The sequence below is a fragment of the Bison bison genome, unplaced genomic scaffold, assembly GCF_000754665.1.
Source record: "Bison bison bison isolate TAMUID 2011002044 unplaced genomic scaffold, Bison_UMD1.0 scf7180017864297, whole genome shotgun sequence".
Taxonomy (NCBI): Eukaryota; Metazoa; Chordata; class Mammalia; order Artiodactyla; family Bovidae; genus Bison; species Bison bison.
This window is the reverse complement of record NW_011494869.1, coordinates 5,132,166-5,145,524: the sequence shown is the minus strand read 5'-3', so window position 1 is coordinate 5,145,524 and position 13,359 is coordinate 5,132,166. Positions and strand designations below refer to the sequence as shown.

Below are 13,359 nucleotides of genomic sequence, written 5' to 3'. Positions count from 1 at the left end.
TCCTACTTCTGTCTTTCCTCATCCACTCCAGCCACAGCGGCCTCCCTGCCCTTGCTCAGACCAGTCAGGTGTGGCCCCCATTTGGGGTGCCTGTGTCTTACTCTCTCTCTGCCTGGAATACCCTTCCTCCAGACAGAGACATGGCGCCCTGCCTCATTCTTCTTTAGGTCTTTGCTTCACTGTCACCTTCCTGGTGAGACTTTCTCACCACCCCAGGGCCTCCTTCCACCTGTGTCACTCCCCGTCTCCTTCCCTCCTTTCATTTTTTTTTTTCTACTGCATTTGCTGCAATCTAATGAATTATGTGATGTACTAAAAAAAAATGGATAGTGTCTGTTTGCCTCTGCTAGAATATAAATACCCAGGGGCACAGCATTTTGTCTCTTCCGTACCTGTTGGATGTCAGAGACTGGAAGAGTGAGTGCTTGCTCGCTATACACGTGTGAATGGCACGACCGCAGATGGAGCAGGGCCGCACGAGATTGAAGGAGGTCAGTGAGCCTCCGATGCTGAATCTGGTTCCAGTTCTGGAACTCGACTTATAACACCCATGTTTTCATCAGCTTTTTGATTTTTGAGCAGTGCCTGAAAAGGTCCGGGGAAGACCTGGTGCAAGAGAAAGGCCCTTTGTGGAGTGCATGGCATGGCTGGAGTGAAACCTGAGGGCCCCAGAGGCGAGGTGGCTAACGTTGCTATTTATAGCTCAGATTCCAGTATATGTTTTCCAGCCACACTTCTTTCAGCCTCCCCTGTATGTTCGAGTCTGTCACTCAATTAGCTAATGGTTTCTTTAGTCCCATTATGCATTGTAGGGCTCCCCTGGCTCAGGTGTTTTTTTTTTTTTTAAGAGAATAATAGAGTGTTCTGTTCTCAGAGGTTTAATTTTGTAATAACCTTGCCAATTAAAAAAAAAAACAAACCTCTTTCCCAACTTTTTAACTTGCAGTTTTTTCAACATACAAAAGAATTGAAAGAATAACACAATGAACACCCAAATGCCCTCTACCAGGAACCAACACTGGTTAAGAATTTGCTACATTTGTTTCACCTCTGTGTGTGAGCCTGTGAGTGTGTGCATTTTTTTTTCTCTCCCTGAACCACTTGAAGGTAAACTGCAGATATCATGACACTTCATTCCAGAAAACTTGTCTCAGTTCAGTTCAGTTCAGTCATTCAGTTGTGTCTGACTCTTTGTGACCCCATGAATCGCAGCATGCCAGGCCTCCCTGTCCATCACCAACTCCCGGAGTTCACCCAAACTCATGTGCATCGAGTTGGTGATGCCATCCAGCCATCTCATCCTCTGTCGTCCCCTTCTCCTCTTGCCCCCAATCCCTCCCAGCATCAGAGTCTTTTCCAATGAGTCAACTCTTTGCATGAGGTGGCCGAAGTATTGGAGTTTCAGCCTCAGCATCAGTCCTTCCAATGAACACCCAGGACTGGTCTCCTTTAGGATGAACTGGTCGGATCTCCGTGCAGTCCAAGGGACTTGCAAGAGTTTTCTCCAGCACCACAGTTCAAAAGCATCAGTACTTCAGGGCTCAACTTTCTTCACAGTCCAACTCACATCCATACATGACCACTGGAAAAACCATAGCCTTGACTAGATGGACCTTTGTTGGCAAAGTAATATCTCTGCTTTTGAATATGCTGTCTAGGTTGGTCATAACTTTCCTTCCAAGAAGTAAGCATCTTTTAATTTCATGGCTGCAGTCACGATCTGCAGTGATTTTGGAGCCCAGAAAAATAAAGTCTGACACTGTTTCCACTGTTTCCCCATCTATTTCCATGAAGTGATGGGACTAGATGCCATGATCTTCGTTTTCTGAATGTTGAGCTGTAAGCCAACTTTTTCACTCTCCTCTTTTACTTTCATCAAGAGGCTTTTGAGTTCTTCTTCACTTTCTGCCATAAGGGTGGTGTCATCTGCATATCTGAGGTTATTGATAGTTCTCCGGGCAATCTTGATTCCAGCTTGTGCTTCTTCCAGCCTACAAAACCATGAGAGTAAGTGCAGATATCATCCTAATATCATCTTGGATCTCTCAAGAATGAAACCATTCCTAAATACAGACATAGTGCCATTACTGAACCTAAGAAAATAAATGGTAATTAAAGACATCATTCAATATCCAATCTGGATGTGAATTTCTCCAGTCATCCCAAGAATATATTTTTCAAAGTAAGACTTAGTCAAAATTCACACAAGACATTTGGTAGTTATGTTCCTTTAAATCCAAGAGTCTTCTTCCTGCCTGTCCCACCTCCCATTTTAAATGTTTTTAGTGACATTGGCTTTTCAAGGAGCCTGGGATAGTTGCCCTATAGATGTCCCATATTCTGGGTTAGTCTGATTGCTATCTTGTGGTATCACTGAAATTTGTTCCTCTGTCCCCTTATTTCATGTAATCTGAGAAGGAGGTTTAGTGGCCTGATTGGATTCAGGTTAAATGCTTTTTTAAGAAGACTATTTATTTATTTATTTGGCTGTGTTGGGTCTTCATTGCTGCCCAGAGACTTTCTTTAGTTGCCCCTTGGCATGTGGGATCTTCCTGGACCAGGGATTGAACCCATGTCCCCTGCTTTGGCAGGTGAATTCTTAACCACTGGACCACCAGGGAAGTCCTATAAGAAGACTTTAAAAGTGCTGTTGTGTACTTCATCCTGTAACATGTCAGGAAGCATGTGGGTGTTGGATTGTCTTGCTCTTAGTGATGCTCAATTCAGTTACTTGGTTATGACACTAACGGCCAGAGGTCTCTCTGAAGTGTTTCTCTGTTAGTAAATAAAGGACTAGAGGGTTATGTTCTTAGTTTAAAGGGATCTTCCCTGGTGGCTCAGCATTAAAGAATCTGCCTGCAGTGCCAGAGTCCTGGGTTTGATCCCTGGGTTGGGGAGTTCCCCTGGAGAAGGGAATGGCTATCCACTCCAGAATTCTTGTCTGGAGAATTCCATGGACAGAGGAGCCGGGTGGGCTATAGTCCATGGGGTCGCAAAGAGTTGGACGTGACTGAGCGACTAATACTAAAGAGAAAAACCTCCCCTGTCACTGGCTCTTTTTGAAAGTCAAATGTGTCTCCAAGACTTGTAAGGTAACTTCTGAACCTACATGTGTATAATGACACTGCTTGACAAGGTGAGCAGGTAATTGAGTTGGCGCCTCGACATGACCCCAGTGGAGAGGAACATTCAGTCTGTGCCCCTGGCTTTGTCAGAAGACCACAGTGGGGTGGCTGTCAGGAGGTGGAAATTAGCAGCAAGAGGCCTTGGGCTCCTCTAGTTTCTTGTCAAATATCATCCCTCCAGGAAGGAGGGAGGAAGGTGTCTACACTCTCTTTGTAAAGTGATGGCCTTTGAGACCAAGAAGGGAATTGAGGACCCCTTCTAGAAGACTTATCCCAGCACATTTCCGACAATGGCATGTCAGACATCTTTAGGATGTGTCCTAGAAATAAGATGGAAGACCATTTGTCCTTGTGATGGATATGTGACCTTGGAAGACTTTTGTTGACTCTTTTGCTGAAGCCTGAAAAAGGCTTAGAAAGGTCAGGAGAAGAGTGAATATACAATGAATGAGTTAGACCAAGAGAAATTTGGACTCTCCAGCCTAAAAACAGGACCATCAACAGGGAGATAACAGGAACTTCCCTGGCAGTCCAGTGGTTAAGACTCCATGCTTCCAGTGCAGAGGGCTAGAGTTTGATCCCTGGTCAGGAAACTAAGATCCCACATACTGCATGACGTGACCAAAAAAACTTTCTTCTAAATTAAAAGTTATTAAAGGAACAACACAACAGGGGCATAATAAAAATGACAGCTTACCGGGAACCTACTAGATACTATTTAATTCTTAACATATATTCTCTGGAAAGTGTGTTCTTACTCCTCCTGTTTTGCAGGTTGAGAGACTAATGCTCAAGGTAAGTACTCCAGTCTGCCTAACTGGTATGCTATGCTAAGTCGCTTCAGTCGTGTCCGACTCTGTGCGACCCCATAGACGGCAGCCCACCAGGTACTGTGTTTGAATCCAGTCTGCCTAACTGCTACTTGTCTTAGACCTCTGAGCTCTACTGCCTGCTAGGGACTCAGGCCCTGGATCTCAGCATGAAGAGTAGGGAGATGCTCCTTGATGAAAAAAAAGAAAAAGTAAACATTTATTATCTCATAGTTTCAGTGTGTCAGGTTTTGGGAATAGCTTAGCTGGGCAGCCTGGCCTGAGCTCTTCCATGAAGTTGCACTCAATACACTGGGTGGGCTGCAGTAATCTGAAAGCTAGACTGAGGCTGAAGGGTCCATTTCCACGGTGGCTCATCTGCATGGCTGGCAAATGATGCTGCTGGTTCAGATGCCTCGGTTCTTTCCCCTGTCTTGGAGTTTGTTTTTTAATTGGAGGATAATTGCTTTACAATATTGTGTTGGTTTCTGCCATACATTAGCACAGTTCAGCCGTAGATATGCATATGTCCCCTGCCTCTTGAACCTCCCTCCTGCCTCCACCCCGTCCACCCTACCCCGGGTTGTCACAGAGAACCTGATTTGACCTCCTTGTGTCATGTAGCATATTTCCAGTGGCTGTTTGTTTTACATATGGTAATTTATGTTTTTGCATGCTACTCTCTCAATTCGTCCCACCTTCTCCTTCCCTGACTGAGTCCACAAGTCTGCTCTCTCTGTCTGTATCTCCACTGTGAAACTGAGAGTGTTACTCAGTCACGTCCAAGTCTTTGCAACCCCGTGAACTGTAGCCCACCAGACTTCTCTGTCCTTGGTATTCTCCAGGCAAGAATACTGGAGTGGGTAGCCATTCCCTTCTCCAGGGGATCTTCCCAACCCGGGGATCAAACCCAGGTCCTGTATAGCAGGCAGATTCTTTACTGTCTGAGCAATTTGCTGCCCTGTAAACAGGCTCATCAGTACCATCTTTCTAGATTCTGTATCAGTTCAGTTCAGTTCATTCGCTCGGTCGTGTCTGACTCTTTGCAACCCCATGAACTGCAGCACGCCAGGCCTCCCTGTCCATCACCAACTCCCAGAGTTTACCCAAACTCATGTCCATCAAGTCGGTGATGCCGTCCAACCATCTCATCCTCTGTCATCCCCTTCTCCTCCTGCCCTCAATCTATGTATGTGTTAATATATGATATTTGTTTTTCTCTTTCTGACTTCACTGTGTGTAATAGGCTCTAGGTTCATTCCCTCATTAGGACTGACTCAAATGTGTCCTTTTTATGGCTGAGTAATATATTCCATTGTATATATGCACCACAACTTCTTTATCCATTCATCGATGGATATCTAGGTTGCTTCCATGTCCTAGCTATTGTAAATAGTGCTGGAACGGACACTGGAGCACATGCGTCTCTTTCAATTATGGTTTTCTCAGGGTATATGCCCAGTAGTGGAATTGTTGGGTCATATGGTTCTATTCCTAGTTTTCTCCATTCTTGGACTTTTGAAGGAACTAGTTTTCAGGTTACAAGTGTTCTTTTATAGAAATTAAAAAAAATTTATTTTTGGTGTGCTGGGTCTTCATTGTGGTGTGCGGGCTTTCTCTAGTTGCAGCAAGCGGGAGCCACACCGCAGCGCAGGGGCTTCTCAGTGCGGTGGCGTCTCTCGTGGAGCACAGGCTCTAGGTGCTCTGGCTTCAGTAGTCGTGGCGCATAGGCTTAGTCGCTCTGCAGCATGTAAAATCTTCCCTTACCAGGGACCACCTGCATTGGCAGGCTGATTCTTAACCACTTTGCCACCAGGGAGGTCCTATAGAAATATTAAAGTATATATATATTTATTTGGCTGCACAAGGTCTTAGTTGCAACATGTGGGATTTAGTTCCCTGACCAGAGATCAAACACTGATCCCCTGCATTGGGAGCATGGAGTCTTAGTCCCTGGACCACAGGGAAGTCCCTCTTGGGTTTTTGAAGGAACTAGTTTTCAGACTACACATGTTCATTTCTAGAAATATTTGGAACTCACCAAGCACCTTAGTGAAACTGACTGAAAACAGACTCAAAAGGATTCAGAGAATTCCATTGCAGGGAAGAAAAGTTAAAGGAAGGGAGAGATGCCTTGAGAGCTCGAAAGCCTGAAGGATAACTGATTCCTACCTTAGATCCTTGAATTGATCAAGACTTTTTTAGGGGTCTAAGTTCTTAAAGGACTGTATCTGTTTCTTAGAGAGATGCAGGGCAGACTCTTTTTGGTGGGGGGCAGTTGTCTCTAGGAAATGCTCATGGAGAGTTATTTATACATACCCTGCCTTGTTCTAGAAAACCAGCTTATAATAATACAGTAGCAACTAAGAGATAAAATGAAGTGGTGGTTTGATGGGTAGTGTGGGCAGGGAGGGAGGTTGGAATATATGGCATTTTCCTGGTCTGGCTTTGTAAGATGTGGGGAGGCGTGGAAGGACTGCATACTCTTTGGAAGTTCTCATAAATGCCGCCCTTTCTCGGTAATTATTGAACAGCCCTGAGCTGGAGGCTGTGGATCCCGGGCAGTAACTGGATGGAGGCCATTCCGTGTGGCCGGTCTCAGTGGTGGGGTCGGGTGTGTGTATGCAGCAGTTTCCAGCTCCCCTGGGGTTTGGTGCCTCTGCCTCGTGTCGGCTTGTTCTGTTTCTTCTTTGCCCATAGGGCTGAACTTGCCGAGTGTTCTAGGGCTGGGTGACTCTGAACTGCCCTCTCACCTCAACTCATGGAGCCAGGTGTCCGTTAGTCTCTCCTTATGGAACTCAGCCAGGACCATGTAACTACGGGACTAACTTGCCCGTACTGAGCTTTTGTTGTAAACTTTTTTTACCCCTTATTTCAAAGCAAAACATTTCCAGAACTGAAAATTAAAAAACAACTTTTTTAGGGCTTCCCTGGTGGTCCAGTGGTTGAGACTGTGCTTCCAATGCCAGTGGGGGCGGGGGTGGGGCGGCACAGGTTCAATCCCTGGTCAGGGAACTAGATCCCGAATGCCTTGAGGCATGGCCCCCCCAAAAATTAATTTAAAAACCAAACTTTTTAGCCCAGATAATAAGTCTCTACAATTGTTTACGTAGAGATGATTCCTGATGACTTTTCTTTAGTGTCTCTTGACCTGTTTAGACTCTATACTGGTTGGGGGATGCTGCTTGGAACTGCTTTCTTCCTCTGCATACCATCAATATCTCTTACTCTTTTCTTTTGGTCCTGCAGATATAAGCAAACATATAAGTAATATAGAAATTACCTAGCAAACCTAATGCTCTAAAATGTTTAGAAGAAAAAACAAGCACATCCTTCCCCACCAGCCTGATAATACAGTTAGGCATATTCCTCCGTGTTCCTTTTTCCATGCCTTAAGACAAGTTTGAAGATGCAGTGAAAAATGTTGCCAGGGAAGCCAAAGTTGGTGAAGTGGGAGCTCATAACTTACAGAATCTTAACCTTGGTGTGCGTTTGCGTTTGTCCATCCACATTGCTTTTTGTGTCCAACAGTGGAGAACACACAGCTGACCCTGAACCTGCAGACAGAGAACAAAGGCGGTGTTGTCTCGGGTGGTGAGCTGACAGTTTTCCTGGACGGGCCGACTGTTGATCTGGGAAGTGTGCCTAATGGCAGTGCTGTGACGGATGGTGAGTGCCGCCCTGCTCCCCAGGGCTGTGCCGGGACAGGGCAGGGTGGGGCGGGGCAGGGCAGGGCTGAGGAGGTCCCCAGAGCTGGGTTCTCTACCAGATATCTGGGTTCAGGTACTGCTTAGCCAGCCCTGACTCTTCTGAGCGTTGTGGATCCCAGTCATGACATGATTTTTCAAGGACTGCTTTCTGATAAAGGACCAAAATAAATGTCAAGTCTTTGTGAGTGTGTTGTTGTTTTGGTTTGAGAACAGAGAGAAACATCTTTTCATCCCACACGGACTTTGGAAAATAAAACATCTTTATTAAATGTTACTTGGGCCTGTTTTTCTTCTTCCGAATGCACTTAAACTCCCTGGGAAGCTTGAGAGTATCTTTTATGAGATGGTCTTGATTGGGAGAGGGGAACCGTGTGTCTCAGAGATTCACACCAGCAACACACAGGCAAGAAGCAGGGAAATCGGAGAGTGGTTTCTGCCTCGTCCTGAATGTGGGCGGTTTGTTTCTTTTCATCTAGTTTGAAATTAGTCACCTTTGGATCTAGCAGGAAATTATTTCATGACATCTGAGGTCTGCAATGGGTTGGCTCTCTGCATAATTTTTTCTCATTAAATGTGATGTAACTATGGCGTTTTCCAGGCCCAAACCAGGCTTTCCATAGGTGCAGGGGGTGAGATTCCAGTTCTGTTTCAAGGGCATTTGGGTGGAGTCTCAGTGACTGGATGGGCCTTACTGCTGCAAATCCTCCCTCAGCTGGGCTGCATGGTGCTTGGGGCGCTTTAGGTGCATCTAGAGAACACGCGTCATTCACTCGTTCAGCACATATGTCTATAATTGAGCACTGGGTATGTACTAGCTCCTGGCCCAGGTGCTGGCCGGATGGCAGGGGCAAAATTCACATGGTCTCTGTTCCCTAGAGCTTGTGATCTACTTGACAGGGGCAGGGGATATTAGACACCAGACGAGTAAATGCACAAATAATTATATAATCATAACTGACCTGCTAGGAAGGAAGAGTGCTGGGTGGTGTGAGGTTCCTCCACTTTAGGGGGAATCTCATCTACATTAGGGACCCAGAGAAGGTTTTCTTTGAGGTCTAGCAAGTCTCTAGCTGAGACTTGCTAGAACATGAGTTTAGACAGGCCAAGGTGGGGATGTGAGGTGTTGGGGTGGCTGAGTAAGAGGTAGAGGGGTCTCAGGCGCAAAGGCTCTCAGATGGAAGCGAGTGTGGCCTTTCATAGGCATAGGGACAGCCAGTTGGATAGTGAGGAGTGAGAAAAGTAGAGTGGTGGGAGATGAGGCCAGTTCGATCATACAGCCTCCAAGACCTCAATAAGGATTTGGAACTACAGCATAAGAAGCAGAAAGCTGTTGAAGGGTTTTTAATCAGGAGACTGTCATGATTTGATTTAGATTGGATCTGATCTGACTTTATTAAGTTTTTTAAATTTTATTTTAAAAATATTTATTTTTTTTTGACCGCATCAGGTCTTCATTGTGGCCCACGGGCTCTCTAGTTGTGGGCTCAGTTGTCCTGTGGCATGTTCCCTGACCAGAGATGGAACCCATGTCCCCTGAATTGGAAGGTGGATTCTTAACCCCTGAACTGCCAGGGACGTCCTTGATTTGGCTTTTCAAAAGCTCGCTGATTGTGATGTGGAGAGATGCCCCAATTCCTTGCCCCCACTTTGCATGGTCAGCATCTGGCCTCTGTCTCACGTGGTGTGGTTTTATTTAATATGTAAGGCAACATGCTTGTAAAGTGCCTGAGACGTTCTTGAAGGTCTTGAGGAAGAGGAAGTGTTTCCCAGGTTTGAGCCTCTTTGTTCCTTGGCCCCATTCAGATCTCACCTGTCCTTGTTGGGCTGGCAGCTGCAGCTTAGTGGACACTCGCTGTCCGTTGGGGGTAGAAACACGCCATTAGCGGTGTTGCCGTACCCACATCTCGAACAGAGGTGTGAGCTTCTCAATGTTTCTTTCTTACGATGGATCCCTTTTCCAGGTTCACAGCCACCTTCAAGAGAATCCAGCGGGACAGCCGTCGCTCCAGAGAACCGCCACCAGCCCCCCAGCACAAACTGCTTTGGTGGGAGATCCCGGTAAGACATCCTCCTCCTGCCCTGTGAAGGAGGGGGAGCCAGGAGTTGCTCAGAGCTCCTGAAAACATGTGGGAAAGTGACGAGGAACAGTTTATGTTAGAAACTGTCAGAAATTTCCAGAGAGCTTGTAACTGACTTGCAAGACTTATAAGTATGTTAATATGGCCCAGAGGGGAATACACAACTCAGGATTCCCAGACGGGTCAGTGGTTCCTTGACAAAGATGGGATGGACCAAGTTGTTTATTGCTCAGTTGAGCAGAGCTTGACTGCTTTTTGATGATCAGGTACCATGGCCACAGTTGTCCTTCCAGGAAATACAAAGGAACACTTAGAGCAGTCGTTCTTTTTTTTTTTTTTTTCTTTCCTTTTTATTTAGGCTTGCTGTGCAAAGATTTTCTCTAGTTAATGGCAAGCTGGGGCTGCTCGCTAGTTGCGGTGTGCAGGCTCCTCATTGCGGTGGTTTCTCTTGTTGCAGAGCATGGGCCTTAGGGCACACGGGCTTCAGTAGTTGTGGTGCACGGGCCTAGCTGCCCCAAGGCCTGTGGGATCCTCCTGGACCAGGGATCAAACCCCTGCAACCTGCATTAGCAGGAAGATTTCTAACCAGCAGACCACCAGGGAGGTCCCCAGAGCAGTGTTTTTGTGTATGTGACATTTTCTCTCTGTACATTTTTGTTTGTGGGGATGATCCATGATTCCCTTTGGAGTGCTGATTCAGACTTCCTGCACTCAGAGTCTGAGCTGTATTATACTTGTTATATATGCATCACAAATGATGTTATTTTTAGACTTAATTTTATTTATTGACATCTCCATCTTACACCTGTGTTAATGGTGCATACTCATCTCCATGGCCACTAAATTCCCAGGCAGGGGAGTAGTTTTAAGTATATTAGATGGGGAGGAGTTTTTATTATATATTGCTTATTGTTTCATTGTTTGTTACACTGTACAAAATTCCAAGACATTTTAAAGAAATTTTAAGGAAAAGAATCATATGGAATGTAGTTTGTAAACCAGAGTGCAGGTGAATAACTAGTAGACTCTTCCCAAACAAGTCCTGGGGCATGGGGGAATGATGCTTTAAGAAACAGAGTATATAGCGAGCTGGGGCTGCTATATACCCACAGCATCTGGAAAGACTGCACTGCGGACAGCGATCAGCCTGTCTAGATCTTGTGGTCTTGAGGGCTTGTGAGGTCTTGAAGGCCAGCAGGCGTCAGGAACAAGAGAGGGTTAGGCATTTGGATCTTCTGTCTATAGCATCATCAGGAGCAGAGGTACCATTTCCCTGTTGTCTCTTCTCCAAGCTTCTGCAGAGCTCTGGCCTCATTTCCTGAAGATGGGTCACCTAGTCTGTCACGGAGAAGAGAGACTTTCAGTTGGGAAAAGTAGCTGGGTCTCACAGGGTGGTTGTTGTTTAGTTGCTCAGTCGTGTCTGACTGTTTGTGACCCCATGGACTGCAGCACACCAGGCTTCCCTATCCTTCACTATTTCCAGGACTTTTCTCAAACTCATGTCCATTGAGTTGGTGATGCCATGCAACCATCTGATCCTCTGTCGTCCCCTTCTCCTCCTGCCTTCAATCTTTCCCAGCATCAGGGTCTTTTCCAGTGAGTTAGTTCTTCACATCAGGTGGCCAAAGTATTGGAGCTTCAACTTTAGCATCAGTCCTTCCAATGAATATTCAGGACTGATTTCCTTTAGGATTGACTGGTTTGATGTCCTTGCTGTCCAAGGGACTCTCAAGAATCTTCTCCAGCACCACAATTTGAAAGCATCAGTTCTTCAGCATTCAGCCTTCTTTATAGTCCAACTCTCACATCCATACATGACTACTAGAGTCTCACAGGGTCAAGTACCAACAATACAACTGGCAAATCTTGTATCAGCAGTGGCACCATTGGCACTCAGAGCTAGAAGAACAGAGTCTCTTCAGTGACGAGTGGCTGGTGGAGAGGAACACCTCAGGTGCTCGCTGTGAGAATGCTGCCTCTGAGCCCTGGTGCTTGTCACTGCCATCTTGGTCTTTGAGCTGACTGGAAAATTTGTGTCAAGCACAACTGATGTCACTTAATTTGGGGCTGGAGGAAGGCAGCGTTAGGCTCTTAACAGGTTCGGACTTAAGTTCTTGAGCTGTTTGTTGCTCTGTGAAGTTCTCTGATTGGTAGACCTTGACATTCACATATCTGGATAGCCCTCCTTTGTGCTCTTGTTTGTGTTGAGGGCTGTTGATTGTTAGAGCAGTAGCCAGACTTCAACAGAAAATCGGTTGCAACTTTGCCCACAACACACAGTGGACATTCATTGGTAGTTAATTGTCAGTGGACAAAGTGCTTGTAGGTAAGTGAAGCCATATGGGAGCCTCCTCTGTCTGTCTGGCTGCTGCTTCATTTTCTACGTGTGGTCTGTGAATTTTCACAGGCCTCTGCCATCTAGGTATTCATTGTATGTTCGCGTGGAACCCACTGCCATTTGGTGGCAAACACCTGGATGTATGGCCTTTATGAAGTCACTGTGCACACAGGAGTGGCAGGGTGGTCTAGTGGATGAGCGTGAGGCTCTGGCAGCAGATGTAGACTGAATCCTAACCTGTCATTGACTTGCTATACATTATTGGGCAAGTCATCAAACTTCTCAGCCTCTCAGTCTTTCCAGGTGTAAAATGGGGGTATTGCCTGCCTCAGGGGATCACTGCAGGAATTAATTGGGATGAGTTAGGTGGCTCAGAAGGTAAAGAACCTGTCTGTAATGCAGGAGACCCGTGTTCCACCCCTGGGTTGGGAAGACCCCCTGGAGAAGGGAATGTCTACTCACTCCAGCATTCTTGCTGGAGAATCCCATGGACAGAGGAGCCTGGTGGGCTACAGTCCATGGGGTAGTAAAGAGTCAGACATAATTGAGTGACTAACACACAGTACCATCTGAGGGCCTTGCACACAGGCATTGCACAGTAAAGGTGGCCAGGAGTTGCATCTGGAGACTGTCTTTCACGCCCCACTTCCCCACCCCCAAACCTGGGACGTAACGCATGATGAAGCATTCCTGTCCAGGAGTCTGTAGTTAGGAGGGTGATGAATCAAACCTTCAGGACTCAGGGACAATCCTCCGCTGTCCTTGGTTTCCTGTGGCAGAGAGAATGACGGGCTTCGGCCCGCTGCCTCCCAGACTAAATATTTAGCTTTCGCCGTCTGAAAGGGTAGGTTTTTCTTGGACTTGGGTGCTATTCTCCATGATCAAAGGTGCTCTGATGTGCCCATGAAGGTGAAGATTGCAGTGTGAAAGCAGCCTTTTCCTATCCTGCCCCTGCTTTATAAAGCTATAGAACTGGAACCATGTAAGAGCTGTATCTTAAGGATTCATTTCCCCAAGTTCATCCAACAACATTTCCAGGTGCTTGCTGAACAGGACCTCGTAGCTCTGTCTCCTAGTGGGATCTTTCCCACTCGTTATGAGTCATCAGGTAGAACATCTCTAGTTGTTTTGCCATTTGGGCTGCTGCATGGAAGCCAGCACGGTATCACTACCCATGGCATAAAGTTATTAGCAGACCAGCCACGTTAGTATCCACTCAGTGGGTCTGGTTGAGTAAAGAAAGAGTTCATATCACACACTGTTGTATAGTCTTGCAATGAAATGCTGTCTGGTAGCAAA

The 13,359-nt window shown here is 46.2% G+C and overlaps 1 protein-coding gene across 1 annotated transcript in view; it reads left to right on the top strand.

Moving 5' to 3' along the window:
- The window catches only part of WWP2 (WW domain containing E3 ubiquitin protein ligase 2), a 149,397-nt gene that overhangs the window by 52,235 nt on the left and 83,803 nt on the right, over positions 1-13,359 (top strand). Inside the window, exons 6-7 of the mRNA XM_010851108.1 lie at positions 7,466-7,603; positions 9,606-9,702. Coding sequence (XP_010849410.1) covers positions 7,466-7,603; positions 9,606-9,702 — 235 coding nt within the window. The remainder of the gene's footprint in view (positions 1-7,465; positions 7,604-9,605; positions 9,703-13,359) is intronic.